At 44.3% G+C, this 18,615-nt stretch overlaps 2 protein-coding genes across 4 annotated transcripts in view; both read right to left on the bottom strand.

Annotated features, from left to right (window-relative positions):
- The window catches only part of ZHX1 (zinc fingers and homeoboxes 1), a 30,348-nt gene extending 26,119 nt beyond the window's left edge, over positions 1 to 4,229 (bottom strand). Inside the window, exons 1-2 of one of the 2 annotated variants that reach the window (XM_068158609.1) lie at positions 3,864 to 4,229; positions 2,815 to 2,925 (exon numbers count right to left, since the gene is read on the bottom strand). The gene's annotated coding sequence lies outside the window, so the exon portion shown is untranslated. Of the gene's footprint in view, positions 1 to 2,814; positions 2,926 to 3,018; positions 3,105 to 3,863 lie in introns of those variants that run through there. The other variant, XM_068158610.1, reaches the window with a different exon arrangement.
- A 1,814-nt stretch (positions 4,230 to 6,043) lies between these two features.
- The window catches only part of ATAD2 (ATPase family AAA domain containing 2), a 40,420-nt gene continuing 27,848 nt past the window's right edge, over positions 6,044 to 18,615 (bottom strand). For both annotated transcript variants that reach the window (XM_068158607.1, XM_068158608.1), the window contains exons 20-28: positions 18,224 to 18,356; positions 17,102 to 17,298; positions 15,942 to 16,101; positions 15,470 to 15,592; positions 15,226 to 15,375; positions 12,610 to 13,002; positions 11,908 to 12,032; positions 8,669 to 8,797; positions 6,044 to 7,223 (exon numbers count right to left, since the gene is read on the bottom strand). In XM_068158607.1, coding sequence (XP_068014708.1) covers positions 7,182 to 7,223; positions 8,669 to 8,797; positions 11,908 to 12,032; positions 12,610 to 13,002; positions 15,226 to 15,375; positions 15,470 to 15,592; positions 15,942 to 16,101; positions 17,102 to 17,298; positions 18,224 to 18,356 — 1,452 coding nt within the window. In that variant the 3' untranslated portion in view covers positions 6,044 to 7,181. The remainder of the gene's footprint in view (positions 7,224 to 8,668; positions 8,798 to 11,907; positions 12,033 to 12,609; positions 13,003 to 15,225; positions 15,376 to 15,469; positions 15,593 to 15,941; positions 16,102 to 17,101; positions 17,299 to 18,223; positions 18,357 to 18,615) is intronic.

Raw genomic sequence — 18,615 nt, 5'->3', positions numbered from 1 at the left:
AAGGATGTCTGCAACATGAAGTTCTTTGCTCTCCTTAAGTGCTGTCAGAGACAGCAAAGAGTGGCATATTCAAAGGTCTTTTCTATTTTTCCTAAATATCCTTCCATCTAGACACATCCATTCCTCTTTTAGTCATCAGCACTGTCCCTAGCTTCTGTGGTTTAGCATGATACTCTCCATTTTTCTATTTTTAACAATATAATAAATGCTGTACTCTACATTCCAGTGCTTGCCACTTGAAATCATACCTTTTTTTCCAATGCACGCTACTGAACTTAAACCTTTAGCGTGATCTCAAAGCTTTTAAGGCTAAGAGACTGGTACACATCTTCCCACAAGAGACAATACAGACTCCTGCTCAGTTTGGGCTGATTTCTGAAGCTGACTGAAAAGGATCCACTGGTAGTAGAGACACCGTTTGATGAAATATGTTAGAGGTCACTGAACTCTAAAGGATATGCAAAAGACTTGAGTGGACCTTCTGAAGTTCCTTCCAGTTCCTTGACAGAAAGACGACAGAACTGGAAATGAACCATCAATTAAAGTGATGCAAGGCACAGAATAATGAAATGCCATCTGGCTGGTACAGGATAAGGAAATGTGTCATTTTTGGTGGCTTCCACCTCCACAAAAAAAAAACCACCCCACAACTGTTTATGTAGCAAAATGGTTTGAATATTTGGGTTCAGAACTAGCCTCCAAAAAAATTCAAGTGTGATAAAAAGGACAAAAGATTAATTGGTATAAAGGCAATACATTGGAACTAATAATTCTGAAAATATAAGTAATCACATCCCTTTGACAGCCTGAAGAAGCTGCTTTAATGCCTAATTTAACATTATTTGAAACTTGAGTAGCAACAGCAGCAAATTGTACTCCTATGGGTGTCTATTCAATAAAGGTGAGGCTACTGACCCAGTGGGGAGACACACAAGTAGATGCTAAGATCAATATTGCTGCCTATTTAGGAAATAGCAAATAAACAAAAGAAAAAAAAGGGAAACAACACTGTACTGAAAATTATATCACTTGTGTAAACAAGTCACTGACAACTCAGAGGTGAACTATCTTGGGCATTTATGGATCAATGACCCTGCATCTAAAGTGCAAGGGAGAGGGAATATTGACCATTAATACACTGAAAAGAACATCACGTCCGTGCACTCAGCTGAAAACGCTCAGAACCCTCCCCCATGCCATGACCCCCAGAACTGTTATCAACCAGGACTTTAATTTAATAAACAGACACTGAGAAGATCATTCTGCAAATTCTGCAACTGGCTCAAGGCTTCTAAAAACTAGAAAAGATAAAAATACTTAATTTGACACTGTGGAGTTCTTGACTAGACCTCAGCTTGACAGGTAAAGACAAACTAGTCACCAAAATAAGATTAGCCTTAGCTTAGTTACATGTGATTGTGCCTCAGTTGTATTGATTATGTGCAAACAGAATAAATCCACTGCAAACAGTTGATATGCACTTGGTGCTTTGAAAGTTCCAGTTTCACAAAGCTGGAAAAAATCCTGAACTTAGACTTGGAGAAAAAAAAAATCTGACTTCAGACATGTATGACTGTTTTTGTAAAGAAGGTACTTCTAAAGTCACATCCTAACAAAAGGGTCATCAATCATTACTAGATGAGAAAGTTAACAAAAATGTAATCCTTTACCTCAGACTACATAGAAACAAATGGGGGAGAAAGCAAGGGACAGCAATAGGCTTGTGTGAAATGCTAGAGACTGCTCGGTGAAGCAAAAGACACCAGAAGCAGTCTTTTCAGTACATTAGGAACAAAAGGAATCCTAACAATAGTACAAAGTCCATTATTTGATAGAAATTCTTCAGTATTGAGAAATCTACAAACAGCAGAACTGTTCAATACCCAAGTTCTGCAGTCTCCGATGATGTATTAGTACTCAGTGATAAATATTGTCTACCCCAATAATAACTAACAGTGATAAATGGCAGCAATTAAGGCTAGACACTGGATCCAGCTAAAGCACGCACAGGTCTTCAAGGGTGTTGCAAGAAAGGAAACAATGCAGAAGAGAGGAGTAAGAAACAGTACGAGTAGAAAACTATGTCTCATGAAGAAAAGCTCTGTTTTACAAAGACAAATTTAGGGACAGTCATAGCATACACACACATTACCCAAATGTGATAGCAGCAGGCTTTTCAGTCTAGCAAAGACACGAACCACTTAGTAGCATGAAGTTAAAAGCAAATCATTTCAGCTCTTGAAAATGGCATCTCATCGGCTCAGGGGAATTCATTTAACAACACAAGTGAAATAGGCTGCCCTACTGGCAGTACCTAAAGACAGTAACAAAAAGGTTTTCCAAATGATGTGTGCTTGCTCAGAGGCTGCAACACAGGCCAGTCGCCTAGTTTGCATCACACAGGTTGTTTTAAACATGGTTTCTTTAAGCACTCAACATGCTTTCATTTCTTGTGGGAAATCTTTCTAAGCAAAACTAAGCAAAAAACAGACTGGTAGTCAAAACCAACAGCACAGATTCTAAAACTCCTCTTTCATTCCTCTATGTAACGGAATATTTGTTTTCACGCAGCACGTTTCATAACAAAATTGACTTATTTATATATGTTTATATGGACTTTGACATGCCCAATATGCTCTCTCCACATCCCTATTTTAAAAACAAGTGGCATCCAGTCCAGCTTGCAGACCGAGACATCCCAGCCGTCACTACTTTACATGACACTTTGTGCAAAGTAAACTTCTCCATCCTTCCGTTAACTATTTAACCTACCAGAAAGTCCAAGCTGCTCAGAAATAAAGCACAAGTACCTACCAGTGAATGTTCGCTATTGCAGACACTCTGAGCCCATTCAGAGATTCAGAACTGCCTCCATTACATGGTTTATTGAAGTCCGTGTTGATCTCCAGTGCTGCACATCTTGATCTAGGGGAGAGCCGAGTGTCAGAACACACCCCAAAACCCAGACACCCCCAGAAGAGTAAACCAGACATCTTCCCCAACTTTCCCTGCACATACACCGTACTGTTCCTCCACGCTCGCCCCCGCTCTGCAATGCCACGGGATGCGAGACAACTCTGCAGCCAGAACTTCATGGCTCGTTGGCTGCCGTCAGTCTGACAGTCAGTCCGTCAGCCCCGGCGCCAGCGCGAGTGCGCGCAGCCCGGTGACACTGGGCGGGAACTCGCCAGCTCCTCTGGGCGCACTGGGGTTGAACTTCTCAACTCTCCTCATCTACTGACGAGTCAAGACGAATTCTCCTCCACCCTGCTGCGAGCAAAGCCACGCACTGGCTCCCGGCTTCACAGCTGGCACAAGGCGAAGGAGGGAAAAACGAGGAGAGAGGAGATCGTCCTCGAACTCGACGGGGCTTAATCCCACTGCGGGTTGGGCCAGGGGGACAAGCAGCAGTCTGCTTCGAAGTTACGCCCCGGCTCTCCCACCGCCCTGGCTCCCTTGGGCACCCCGGAGCTCACCGCCCCCGGCAGGCGATGCAACTCGGGCTGCGGGGACAGCGCCGGCGGTTCGCCCGCCGCCACCAGACAATAGGGAGGCGGGCGGGGCACGGACGGCCCACCGCGCCCACCCCGCGGGCGGCAGCGGGGCGGCCACCCCCACCGGGCCCGGCTCAGTCCGCCCACCCCCGCCGACCAAGAGCCGCCTTGGCCTCGGGCAGGCGCGGGGCAGCGGGCGCGCTGGCGCTGCCCCGTCCCCGCCGGGAGAGCAGCTAGCTCGCTCCCCGGGGGGAAGCGGGGGCTTGTGGGCGGCACGCCTCTCGGGAGGGTAAGGAGGGTCGCCTTCCCGGCGCCGAGAGACCCCCCTCTCCGCCCGCGCCAGAAGCAGCGGGAGACGCGAGCCCCTACCTGACGGCGCCGCTCCGCCTCGCCCCCTCAGCCCGCGCCGCCCGCCTGCCTGCCCGCCTGCCGCCTTCGCTCACGGCCGCGCCGCCATCTTGCGTTTCACAAACTACTGCACTTCTTTTGGGGCGGGGGGGCGGCGGGTGAGCCGGGAACTCCCAACGCCGCCGGCCGCCCGGTCCCTTGCCTCGCCGCCGCCCGTAGCGCCCACTCGCATCCTCCCGGCGCCTCGCTGCCCCGGGGCGGGTGCGCGGGGAGGCCGGGCAGCGGCGGCCGGTGCCTCAGCCTCCCTGGTAGGGAGCGGGGGCGGAGCCGCTCCGCCGCCGCCCCGCCCGTCAGACGGTGGACACAAGCCGGAGGGCGGCCCAGCCCGGCCCGACACCAGCGAGGCAGCGGCCAGCAGCGGGGGGTTCCCCGGCGCTGTAGCGCTGGGTCCACCGCCGTCTGCTCGTCCTTCCGCCGGGCGAGATGTCGGGGCGCAGCGGCTGCGGCAGGAAGGAAGGGGGGCGGCAGGCCAAGAGTTCCCGGGTGACAGCGGCGCCCTCAGCCCGCTCCTCCGCCGACAAACTTCAGCTCCGCGCTAGACGCTCCCGTGACGCGTTCAGATAGGTTCTAAGGGAAGCGTCGCCTTTACCCCCCGTGAAAGCTTTCTCTCCGACCCCAGCCCCGAGGTCTCCTCAGGCGCCCCGAGCTGTCGTTGAGGAAGGACTGTACCGCGGGGTCATGAACCCCAAACCAGGGGCGCGGGAGCATAGGAGGGCTCTGAAAAGACCTCCCACCCACCCGTCTTGTGCGTTTCGTTACAGAGCTAGGAGACAGGAGATCTCTTCCTTTAGTACGTACTTGGACATTTTAGTCAATAGTTAGTTTTAACTCGTGCTCCATACTTCCCAAAGATGTTGCATTTCGAACGCACAATTCCTTTTGTCGCTGTTGGCCATTTTTGTTCAGACACCACAACATGATTGTTTCCCTGAGAAAGAAAGCTAAAGATGGTGTTTGTGGGAACTGTTAGGAGTGAAGTGTTGGTCGCCGGTCATGCAAGATCAAGGTTTACAACATTATAATTAAAAAACACCCCCTGTGTAGATACAGGATCCTGTTGAGACCAGTGCCAGGAAGCAGTTTGATCAAAGCTCTGAAGATCAAAAGTTTTGATACCAGCAATGTTTCTGATTTCTCACCCTGTCACTCTGGTTCAGATTTTCAGTCATCCTGGGGAATGTGGTCAGCAAACCGCCCACACTTCCCTGGTGAACGTAGGTGACAGCAGCCCATCCGGAGACCACATGAAGGAAAAACCATGTTAATTCCTTTATTGCATTTCAAATGTAATAAATTACATTAAAACTTTAGAAAAATGTATGCTGAGCATCTTTCTCCTCTGCTTGCTTTTGCATAATAAGCAATACACTGAGAGTGAAGTCAGCTGCTCAGATACAGTTCTTGTTTTAAAAACAGCACAGGTCTCAAGACTTTAAAGTGTAAAGTTATTAATGATCACAATTTTTCTGCCATAAAATACCACACACACCAAAAGGTGATTGTTTTGGGTCAACATGAGCTCTCAGTGTGCACTTGCAGCCCGCAAAGCCAATCAGATCCTGGGCTGCATCAGGAGAAGTGTGGCCAGCAGGTCAAGGGAGGTGATCCTCCCCTTCTACTCAGCCCTGGTGAGACCCCACCTGGAGTACTGTGTCCAGTTCTGGAGCCCCTATTACAAGAGGGAGGTGGAAGTGCTGGAACGTGTCCAGAGAAGGGCCACAAGGATGATCAGAGGGCTGGAGCACCTCTCCTATGAGGACAGACTGAAGGAGTTGGGGCTGTTCAGTCTGCAGAAGAGAAGGCTCCGAGGTGACCTCATTGTGGCCTTCCAGTATCTGAAGGGGGCCTACAGGAAGGCTGGGGAGGGACTTCTCAGGATCTCAGGCAGTGATAGGACTAGGGGGAATGGAATGAAGCTGGAGGTGGGGAGATTCAGGCTGGATGTGAGGAGGAGGTTCTTCACCATGGGAGTGGTGAAGCCCTGGAATGGGTTGTCCAGGGAGGTGGTCGAGGCCCTGTCCCTGGAGGTGTTTAAGCCCAGGCTGGATCTAGGGTGGGGTGTCCCTGCCCATGGCAGGGGGGTTGGAACTAGATGATCCTTGTGGTCCCTTCCAACCCTGAATGATACTATGATACTATGATTATTTTTTTTTTATTGAAATCAAACATATCCAAGCAATACAGACAAAAAGAAAAAATCTGGATAGTACCCATTTTGACAAACACACCGGAAAGAAACAAAACCAAACCAATACATACATAAGAAACTGGAAAGAAAAAATAGGGATTGCACAGTTAGCATTATCACCAGACCTTGTGATATAAACTTTTAATTCTCATAAAATTAGATTTTGCCTATCTTATTATCAATTTTTGCTTTTTTTAATAGCTCTGGCAGATGAACAGAGAACTTTTCTCTGTTGAAGACGTATGCATCTTCAAAACAGGGCATTGCTTTGCTCTTACTTAAATATATTTATCACCAACAATATATTCACTTGTATGCAATAAATGTGATTCTCTCCAGGTAAGTAAAAGAGTATTTACAATTCAATTTGACTACAAGCCATCTGATCTGCAGCTTAATGATGGATGAAGGAAATTCTCATTTTCAGAAGCAAGATTTAAGTTTTACCATAGAACAGTTACGGTAGGCAATCTTGCTTTGATTCAAGTTAGGTTTTTCTGACAGGGCGAAAATACGCCACAGTGAAAGTTCTGATGCTTGTGGAAAGAGTGTTTCCTCTCATACTTTCTTTAGGTTGTTAATTCCACCAAAACCACTTGAGCTGCTATCAAAGGTAGTCATATATTTTAAAAAAATACCTCTGATGTGCATTAGAAGGTTTCTAAAGAATTTCTTTTTCATATACCAAAAACTAGATTTGGCTTAAAACCTTTATGTTATATGCAATGAACTGTACAGCACCACAGTCTGCCTCAGGAAAAAAAACCCACAAGTATTCCCACAGGATGGAAAACAATGATGAAATTTTATGGAGCTTTTGATGATTTTCTTTTAAAAGAGTGCTACTGCTGCTGTCTGGGAGATGCTCAGATCTGCAGCGCTCCAGAGGCAGTCACAGTAGTATGTCACGTGAAAATAGATAGGACAAAGTAACACCAAAAAAAAAAGGGGTACAAGACGGTATGTGAGCTTTCTTAACAAGCTGTAAGGTATTTGATTACTCTATGTAAAAGCAATAGGATTGAATTAAGCACAGATGACAGCATTCAACAACGACCAAAAAACCCCCCAGCAAACGTTACAGGGAAGCGTCACTGAAGGTAACTGAAGGCTGTTGTTTCTTTCTTCATTTCCTAATAAGACAAACAGACAAACTAGTGGTCAGCTTGAATAAAAGCTCAGGAATCCTATGTGTTTTTTTTTTCATTAAAAGAAGAAAGGATCTGTACATGCATACAATTGTCAGTAACATCTAGCAAATACACATGCTACCACCAACACAGTGCCTATACCCACTAGCTGCAAATGCATCCTTATGCATCCAAAATAGAGAGTAGCTTAGAGAGACTGTGGATCTGTATCAACAGTTTGAAAGAAAGAAGATACAGCTCCCGAAAAGCTACAACTAAAAGCTGGAAATGCTACTTTCTGCACTCTCAGTAATTACTTGTTAAAGTCTATTTCTTCAGACAGTACAGCTTGGTACTGATCAACATGCACAGTCACTGACTGAGAGATAGCTTTTTGTTAAAACATAAGTAGAAAACAAAGAAATCACATTCCTCAAAGCTCACAAGCCCCCAGATAACATAAAAAGTGCCTTCTCGTACTGAACCAGATCATTGTACTGGACGGGAGAGAAAGGCATACTTTTCAGGAACAGTCTCCCTGAATCCAAATACTCCTCACTTGCACAATCAGAACTAAGTGTCTGTTCTAGCTCTTTATCAGATGAAGAAGATGAGATGGAGATGACCGGGGACAAAGAGAAGAGGCTTCCTCATTTTTAAGGCAGACTGAGAGGCATGAAGAATTTTATCTATTCTCAAGCACAGGCATTTCAAAGACAAGTGGATTTCAAGGATTCTAAATCTGAAGACTGAATATCCAACCTATCAAAATTGATTCAATACTGGGAATGCCTGTATGGGACCACAGAGGTGCCTCTGGAAGATTTCTGAGTTCCAACAACACAGAAATCCTTTCTTACCCAAAAAGATCAGACAATCTGACTCATTAGCATTGAACTGGCATAGACAGAAATCTTCCCTTATGTGAAATTAAAAATGCTCGAGCCATGCTAATTAAAAGAGATTATGGTGAGACTAGAGCAAAGTCTCAAACTCTCATTATGTTTCACACTTTATTTCTTTTCAAGAATAGAATGATTACTATACCAAGTATCACCATGTCTGACTGCCTGTAAGGAAAGAGGAAGTGACATGCTGAGAAAAGCACTCTCCTTCCATAGCCCCCCTACCCATAAAAAGGTGCAGTGGAAGGATTTCTGACAGACTAGAGGTTAACTGCTCTGTGCAGGCTGTGTGGGTGGACCCATTGTCTTCGAGCTGAAGTTTTTTTTCCTGCTGAAACCACCAAATATTATGCCAAATACAACAATGATTTTGCAATATGGATAAATGTCTCCCAGACTGAAAGCCTTGTAACGCAGGCAGCTAAGCAGGGAAGAGTAATGCTACAGAAGCATGATGTCAAGGTGCAAACATACGTGCACATAACACACAAATGCCTAACAGTGACAGAAAGAGCTATAGAAAAAAATACATTGAAACATTACCTTCACTAATTCGGTTTTGTCATAGTCTTCCCGATGCCTGTAAATGCACTGACTCAGAACAGCGTATAGTTTTTCCAGTTGCAATATATTGAAGTTTCTAGATATCAGAGTGACTAAATTCAGTAGTTGCTGAAGAAAAAAGAAATGGAAAATGAAAAGTTTAGAACAGTGCAAGATCCTTTACACAGGTTCTTTGCAGTTTCAGGAGCTAAACAATACCAACACAACTCGAGTGACGTCCTGCTTGCTTACACTGTTAAATAACATACCAGTGACGCTTCTGAGAACAGGTGAAATACCTGACAAGATTTAACTGGAGAAAATGAGTTAATATTTCATACTTCACAGAAAAGCAAGGCTTAAATTTCAGGCAATATTTTGTTGCTAATCAATCTATCACTTCAATGATCTTAACTGCCAATCGGCTGCTTCCAGAATGTCAGGGAATGACACAATCCACTTTGACACAGAGTTGCTGCCACAGCAAATCCACTACTGTATTTCGTAAGGGAAACTTGCTGCAATACAGAGTACCATGACATGGATCTTTGAAAGACAGGCTACAGATCTTTCAGATACAGTTGCGCCAGCTGGAAACAGAAGCATCCTTAGCTGCTCACCTTTACTCAGGAGCTGAGTGCCTACAACGGCTGGCAGAATGCACTACTCAAGCATCTGGCCAGATCAAGAAGCAGTTAGATCAGCTAGCCTTTAAACTGAAGAATGGATAAACTACCAGAGTGGTAGTCTGCTGCTGGCCAAGTCAATCTCTCACAGTCATTTCTGTTACCAAAGATATGAATGTGATAAACTTTGGGAAAGGAACAGTGATAAGCTAGTAGAAGCAATTTTCTTACACTGCTGGGACTGTTGTGCCAGGCTGTGAAGATGAAGCTTAAGAGAGCAGCTATATCAATGAAAACATTACTGCCTCACAATTGCCTGTCATCAGACTCTGTCTGCCTCAGATCAGCTAGCAGCAAACTGGAGTATTCTCCTCAACTTCATTCCTTACAATATACAGATAAGATGCACAAAAACCACACAGTGCTTTCAGCTGCTGCAAACAGAACAGGTAGGATGTGACAGACATGCATGGTCAACATTCTGTGTGAAAGTGTTGCTGCCACATAGAATCATAGAATGGTCTGGGTTCCTGGAAAGGACCTCTGAAGGTCATCTAGTCCAACTGCCATTGCAAGTAAGCAGGGTCATCCTCAACTAGATCAGGTTGCCCAGAGCCCTGCTGAGCCTCATTTTGACTAAGTCCAGGGATGGGGCCCCAACCACCTCTTTAAGCAACCTGTTCTAGTGTTCCACTACTCTCGTGGTGAAGAACCTGTTCCTAACGTCCAATCTAAATCTACTCTAGTTTGGAGCCATTACTCTAATCCTATCACTACAGGCCTCTGTAGACAGTCTTTCTCCACCCCTTCTTGTAGGCCCCCTTCAGGTACTGAAAGGCCACTACTAGGTCTCCCCAGAGCCTTCTCCTTTCCAGGCTAAACAACCCCAGCTTCTTCAGCCTCTTCTCACAGGAGAGATGTTTCAGCCCCCTGATCATTTTTGTGGCCCTCCTCTGGACCCACCATCAGCTTGGTGTCCTTCCTGTATTGAGGGTCCAGAGCTGGACACAGTACTCCAGGTGAGGTGTCACCAGAGCAAGTAGCAGAATCACCTCTCTCGATCTGCTGGCAATGCATCTTTTGATGCAGCCCAGGATGAGATTGGCTCTCTGGGCTGCAAGCTCACACTGCTCATGTTCAGCTTCTTGTCTATCAGCATCCCCAAAGTCCATTTCCACAGGGCTGCTTTCTATCACTTCATCCACTAGTCTGTATTGATAGTGAGGACTGTTCCAGCCCAGGTGCAGAACCCTGTACTTGCTCTTGTTGAACCTCAGGAGGTTCACCTGGGCCCACCTCTCCAGCTTCTCCAGGTCCCTCTGGATGACATCCCATCCCTCTGGCATATCAACATAGATGACTGTATACTCTTCTGTATATTCATACATTTCCAGGTCTATTACCGAGCAAATAAATGAACAACAACAACAAACAAAAGCAAGCAGCTACATTTTGGAGAGTCATCTGGCTTATTCACTGCAGGTGAGCTCCAAATAAGCTCTCTGGTGTGAACAGCTAGGTTTGGAACACATTTTCTAAAAACACATTTTCTACATTTCATGACTGTAGCTCTTCTCATGGCTGAAACATCTATAAAGGCTGTACTCCAGCAGGCAATAATTTCAGAGCACATGCTATTAGCACCTTGCCTCTATGAAAAAACCTGTGTGGCTTCTCTGTATACACCAGCAGACATAAACAACAACCTCCCTGAAATCTGCTTTTTCAGGAAGCTAGCTTGAAAAAGTTTGTTTTACCTTTACAAAGTCAGTCACATCTTTAAAGTGTGACAGAAATTGTGTTGACTGACTAACCCCTCCACTAAATGGAATTCCTATCTGGCCACAATCTCCCCACACATGGAGAATACTCCCTTTCTCCTCATTGCAGGTAAACAGCAACCCTCCTCTGCACTGGCCAACTTCCAAGACTCCAACCTAGCAATTTTTCTCACTGCAATATCCCCTGAAGATTAGGTCCTTGTTCTACTCTTTCCAATTCATGCAAAGGAACTTCTTTTAGACCCTGCAGCTAGGCCCATTTTCAACCTTTTCCCCAGCTATAGCCTAGGATAGCAACTTCTCTTCTAAGAGGGACTGGAAAATCCTTTTACCATTTTAACTATATGGATGCAAACTCCTAAGGCTGCCTTTTGAAAGAGTTTCAGAAAACTAGCTAGTAGTATTTTATCCATGATGAACTTTATGTCATCATGCTAATGTAAGGTTGGAAGTCATCACTGCTAGAAATAAAAGTCCTTTTCAGGTTCCTAACCAATGTCAACAAGCAAAAACCTAAAATAAAAGAAACTCTTCATATGCATCACAAAGATTGTTAAGACATTGCTAGCAGTACTAGCAGGTTGTCAGGATGCTAGTTTAAAATTAAGCAAGCCCCTTAACATTAACAATTAGAATGAGAACTCACTTCCTAGCATTCCACATCACCAGGTGTGGAAACATAGCAGTCAATGCCCATTACAATTTCAATTATTTCACAAGCTATATATAGTTTTAATTGTCATTGGTTAACAACCAACTTAATTTACAAGTGTGCACACAGCAAAAAAAAAATTGCTACTTCAGTATTCATAAAATGGAGGTGAAGACTCACTTTGAGCTCCAAGTAATCCACAACCACTGGTGGTGTATGATTGTCTGTGGCTTTCTCAACACGTGTTTCCTGTTGTTCTTTTCCCTGAGAACGTCTTGCACGAGTCACACAGTGCACCCATGAATCTGGAATGACACAAATTCCTTCAGTCAGGCTTTCTGTTTGTCAGGAATACAGCATCAGTGAAGTATCCCATACCTAAGATAAAATTTCTCCCTGCAATGGGAGGGATAAAACTGCTACCATTGTTTTACTAGGAAATGCTTGACTTTCATTTTCTTTCTGGTGAAAAGTCACTCCATGAAAATGAAAAACCTCAAACACACACACAAAAAAAAAAAATCACTGGAGAAAAAGGCATGGTAAAAACAGGAAACAAAATAGTCATGTTGTCATTACAGCACTGCACAGTAAAACTCCAAAGTAATTTAGGTTAGGAACCACATCTTCCCTTGCAAACAGCAGGACATTATTCTTCTATTCCACACCTGACTGGGTCCACACTGCTTGAAGTACAACTCTTTTAACTTAACACTGCAGAAAAACAAGAGTTTGGCAGAACAAGAAACACTCCATGCTTACTCTGGGGAGTTAAAACAGCAATAACAAAATGGAATTAAAGAAGGCTAAAACATAATACAACAGTATAATCCTCGTCAGAAAGAAAGAGCATCTGCATGGCCTGTTTGATCTCTCGCTTACCACTTGAATCTCCGTCTTCAGAACTTTCTATTACTTGGCAATGCAACGTTTCACTCTCCAGCCTCAGGTCTGAATGTTCAGGAACCATGACAGTCTTCTTTTCAGTAGGCTTAGCCACCAGAGCTCTCTCATTTTCTGTGGCAGACTTGTTTTCATTCCTGTTTTTCTGCCGTTCTTGAAGTACTTTCTCATTTTCATCCACAGCGTAATTCTGTGTGGACTCAACTTCAACGCGATCGATGTTAGAAACATGTCTTTCTGGAGACTCTTCGTCACTTTCTACTTCATTTTGGTCTTCTGGGACTTTATTTTCTTTGTTGAATTGAAAATGCCTCCTTTTTGCTGTAATACTGGAAGACACTTTATTCTTTCTACGCTTCCTTCTTGACATCTCTATGAAGAGATTCCAGAAAAAGCAATTCAAAACATTGTGAAAACAGTTCTTACTTCAAGATCCAGCATTCTCAACTCATTTGACATACAAGGAAAATGATCAAAGGAGCTCAAGTACCATTGTTTGTCTCCCTACAGAGCCAATGAGGTCAATTTGCTAGCAGATTTTCAAAACCAGCTACAGTATTTCATTCACAAAATCATCAAGATTTTATCTCTGCAGAAAATTCTTACTTTATCACAGTATCACAGTATTGCTTAGGTTGGAAAGGACCTCGAGGATCATCGAGTCCAACCTATCAACACAGACCCCATGCCTAGACCATGGCACCGAGTGCCACATCCAATCTCCCCTTGAATGCCTCCCTGGGCAACCTGTTCCAATGATGAACGACTCACTTGGTGAAGAACTTCCTCCTCACCTCGAGTCTAAACCTCCCCTGGCGCAGCTTGAGACTGTGTCCCCTTGTTCTGGTGCTGGTTGCCTGGGAGAAGAGGCCAACCCCTTCCTGGCTACAGCCACCTTTCAGGTAGTTGTAGAGGGCAATCAGGTCACCCCTGAGCCTCCTCTTCTCCAGGCTAAACAATCCCAGCTCCCTCAGCCTCTCCTCATAGGGCTTGTGTTCAAGGCCTCTCACCAGCCTTGTTGCCCTTCTCTGGACACGTTCAAGTGTTTTATCTGCATGCTCAGCACTGTCCTGATGCTGAGCTGTGTAGGAGCTCGTGTGAGCCACTGCCACATCAGCAGTGAGATGCAAAAGCCAAGAACTGAGTGGTGGAGAAGCTGCTCTCCACACCTTAGGAGGATGCTGATGGTTGTAAGAGATCTCCAGCCATGTTGTTTGCTGTGGTGGATGCTTTGTTTTGCTTGCTTCTTCCAAAGCCCTCAAGTTTCATATAGTGGACAATAAGAAACAGATACTTAGGGATGCTGCTGCTGGGACACCATCCCTGGAGGTGTTCAAGAGGGGATTGGATATGGCACTTGAAGCCATGGTTTAATTAATCAGGAGGTGTTGGGTGACAGGTTGGACTTGATGATCTCTCAGGTCTTTTCCAACCTTATTAATTCCATGATAGCAAGGTTATTAGGAGGTGTTTCTTATTGTCTTACTGTGTTACCTAATGTAGATGAACAACAAAAAAGCATTTGGAGACAAGTGCTTCCAATCTCTCATAAAGCTGTTAACCTCAAAAGCTAAACACATCTTGGGCAGAGTTAGAGACAATTTTAAAGGGACTATTTGATGGAGAAAAAAAAATTGTCTGTAAAGATTTACACTTCCCCTGCACCAGGGGAAGTGTAGGCTCAAGGTGAGGAGAAAGTTCTTCACCAAGAGAGTCATTGGTCATTGGAATGGGCTGCCCAGGGAGCTGGTGGAGTCACCATCCCTGGAAATGTTCAAGAAGGGATTGGATGTGGCACTTGGTGCCATGGTCTAGTCATGAGGTCTGTGGTGACAAGTTGGACTTGATGATCTTTGAGGTCTCTTCCAACCTTAGTGATACTGTGACATGCTTTCTGATTCAGTTAATTTTGTTTAAAACTAACTTTGCATTTCTGCTCTCAAGAAAATCCCACCAGTTTTTCTATTCACAGAGTACTGGACAAAGCATATGTGTGAAGTCAATGGCAACATTCCCAGCTATGTCAGTGAGACCACAAATCTTCACACCATGTCATACACTTTAACTGAAAAAGCCCCAAAACCCTTTGTCCATTCATGCCCTTTTCACAGGAGAGTGAGGAAATAATGAGCTTTCCTTTCCATATCTATTATTATTACTCTGTATTTTTTCCCCTCCTTCCCCTTTCAATTGGAAATCAATGTAAAAAGTGGCATAGGGTTCAATATTTGAGGGCAGGAAAGGGAAAAATACTGTTTCATGTAACAAAAAATTAATGGAGTATTTAGAAATTGCCATGTAACCACGTTTTGGATTTCAAGAGCTAGCAATTTAGCACCCATGAAATGTCAATTGGGCCACCAAGGCTAGGGTCTCACAATGCCAACCAGTCACTGGACTTGAACTTCATAACCACATTGGTTGCATGACATCTGTGTTTTTCCTCACATTTTGAAGTGAATTAAACAGCATAATGCCTCTGGCATGAAGAGCCAGGGATCACAGAAACCTGTTGTGTCACGAGAACAGAGGAAGTTATCAGAAACTTCTTCTCCAAGAAGTTCTCCAAGAAAATGTGAATAAAATGCAACTTGCCTTGACAGCAGGGTGTGCTGGCATCTAGGGGTGCTGCTGGCACCTTCACGTTCTCATTACACTTCGGGTCAGTTTTCTTACACCCAGGAACAGAGTTCTTCTTTGGCATTACATGGTAGTAAGATGGAGCATACTTTGAAGAGCTACAACCTTGCAACGAAGAACAGACAACAAAGAACTGTCTTGCACTGTTGGCTACAAATACTGACAGGAGCCTCAAAATCCTCAGCATCAAACCCCATACCTCTTTCCTCACGAGACTCTTTGATTTCTTCGCAGCACTGTTCGAAGTCCTCGTCCATTTCTTCCCTCACTATGGCGTACGCGGTATCCCTCAGAGAACAAGCCCGGTGCCTAATCTGACGATCTGAAATTTGAGTCAGAACCCAGTATTTTCTACCAGCCAGTGAAATCCTTCATTTTGATTACTTAGAAATATTTTGCTCTTCTCCTAGGTAGGTGCTGGAAAGTTTTCTGAGTGTTTTCTGCATAACAGTGTGGAAGTTAATAATTAACAGCAGCAAAAAGCAGTGGTTACTTATCAACACTCTGCTCACCATTTCATGCCCAAGTAGTTTAATAATACAACATTAACAGTCTGGCAAGAAATGTGGATGTTAACAATGGTCTAACGTCAAATCTACTGTCCACAGAAGACATTTATCTATATATACATTTTCATTTTATCCAAATTAGGGTGAAACCCACATCCTCACCTCCAGGATCTCTATCTGGGTTGTACTCTAGAGCATTGCTACAGATGAGGTCGATGTCTTTTAGGAAATCTGCTGCAGTTAGGTACTGGTGTAGGTCAATCTTGGAGAGGACTGTTGATAGGTCCATGGGGTGCTCAATAACTGTGGTATAATCTGGTACCTATGAATGAAAGAGACATGCTCAGAGAATTAACACAGTAGCCACCAAAATTAATTATTTGTATAAAGTTAAATAAAGGACTTGTTAAAACCCCCAAATGATTATGACACACCCAAAGATGTGGAAGCTAAACAGTTAATTTCTTGAAAATAGAAGGGCTATTTCAACTGGCTTGGAAGAGACAGACCAGAAGAGGGAAAAACACAAGCAGGAAGGTTAGAAGCATGTGTAGGGGATGAGATGGGAACAGCACCCAGAGCAGGACCCATTTCACTTTGCTTCAGCAAACAAACCTTTCTTGGTAAGATCACCCAAGATTTTCTTTGGTGGTAGTGGCAAGGAAAAGGCTGCAGGAGTTGCACCTTACAGTATCTGTCCTAGGCATCTACTTTAGAATGAGTTAACTAGCCCCAGAGGTGCTGATTTTTTTATCCAGACCATAAAATGAGCCTAATGACTAGTTTAAATGAGGACAGCTATGTTTGTTTACATTATTCACATCTCAGAAATTTAGTAAAGGGAGAGACAAGCCAATGGATACTTGGGGAAACAGGACTTTGCTGAAGCACAAAGCTGTATTAAAACTAAAGCTGACTTGATGTTTATTCCCTTGGCTTACACTTACTTCAATAAATTACATGAGAAAGAGAGATGCAAGACGTGTATGGGAGGAAGAAGAAACTCCAGTCCTTATGGTTGATTTTATACTGAGAGGCCCAATATGCAACAGAGAATGCTGCAACATGCCTACACAAAGATGTCTTTAGAAGAAACCAGGGTTTTTGATGAATATGCCAATAATAGACATCTGAGAGCCTCAAGGAGTCAGCAGAAGTATAGGCAAAATTAATTCCCTGCTTCTTGAAAAATTGCAATAGTATGTATGGTCCTGAAACCAAGAATAAGCCTTCCTATAAAGAGCATGGAAAAACTGAGAAATACATAAAGAAATGATGAGTACACAGATATAAAGTGGTATGGCAGATCAACACTAACTTACTTCCTCTCGGTCAACAGGCTTTGTAAATGCCCTGAAACGCCTATCGACAGCCAGCCTGTGAGTCACATCCCTCAAGAATATTCTAAGTTGACGCAGTGTATCCTCCTCCTGCTGCTCCAGCTGCTTTAGTTCTTCCTCTGTCAGCTGTGGAGGCTTTGGTGGTGGTGCTAGGGGAAGTACTTCCAGGGGCCGACGAGCTTAATCAGAAAATTTTAGTCAATTTATAGTACTTATTTAGAATAAACCAAACCAGGTTGGAAGAGACCTTCAAGATCACCGCATCCAACCCATCAACCAATCCAACCCACCTAAACAACTAACCCATGGCACCAAGCACCCCATCAAGTCTCCTCCTGAACACCTCCAATGATGGCAACTCCACCACCTCCCTGGGCAGCCCATTCCAATGGGCAATCACTCTCTCTGTAGAACTTCTTCCTAACATCCAACCTAAACCTCCCCTGGTGCAGCCTGAGACTGTGTCCTATTGTTCTGGTACTGGCTGCCTGGGAGAAGAGAGCATCATCCACCTGTCTACAACCTCCCTTCAGGTAGTTGTAGAGAGCAATAAGGTCACCCCTGAGTCTCCTCTTCTCCAGGCTAAGCAATCCCAGCTCCCTCAGCCTCTCCTCATAGGGCTTGTGTTCCAAGCCACTCACAAACTTCGTTGCTTTTCTCTGGACTCATTCCAGCAAGCCAACCTCCTTCCTAAACTGAGGGGCCCAGAACTGGACACAGTACTCGAGGTGTGGCCTAACCAGTGCAGGGTACAGGGGCAGAATGACCTCCCTGCTCCTGCTGGCCACATTGTTCCTAATGCAGGCCAGGATGCCATTGGCCCTCTTGGCCGCCTGGGCACACTGCAGGCTCATGTTCAGCCTACCATTGACCAGTACCCCCAGGTCCCTCTCCACCTGGCTGCTCTCCAGCCACTCTGACCCCAGCCTGTAGCTCTGCATGGGGTTGTTGTGGCCAATGTGCAGAACCCGGCACTTGGATGTGTTAAATCTCATGCTCATTACAAGCGTAAGAAGAATTATTAACAGAACCTTACTATCAAATCAAACACTGTAGACTTATTAATTTACAGTTACCCAATTCTTATAAATAACATCTCCTCACCTGCATTGTTTTTTGACACAGGAGGTTCAGCAGCTTGATTTAGAATTAAGTCCTCAAAAAACATTGCTCTTGCTTGCTTATTAGGTACCTCGACTTTGAAAACTTCATAATCATTAATAAACAATTCTTTTATCTAAAGAATGAGGAGAAAAGGTATTTCAGATAAGGCCAGACAAATTCATATTCTAATCCCAAAGATGAGTACCTTTCTAAATTAAGTGAATAATCATCTGGATAAGACAAACTGCAAAAAAGTTAGCTTTTTGGCCTTAAAAGGCTAGATTTTCCACAAGTTAGCACAGCAAATTAATCTTCTCTAAGGAACACCTCTAGAGTTAAAGTTCAATGAAAGGACCATATGATACACCATTAAAGTGGTGACTTTTACCACC

Source organism: Melanerpes formicivorus, unplaced genomic scaffold (genome assembly GCF_026170545.1).
Source record: "Melanerpes formicivorus ecotype bairdi unplaced genomic scaffold, bMelFor1.0.p_v2 SCAF_40, whole genome shotgun sequence".
Classification (NCBI taxonomy): domain Eukaryota; kingdom Metazoa; phylum Chordata; class Aves; order Piciformes; family Picidae; genus Melanerpes; species Melanerpes formicivorus.
Note: the sequence above shows the minus strand (reverse complement) of the source record. Positions and strands in the feature narration are given on the sequence as shown.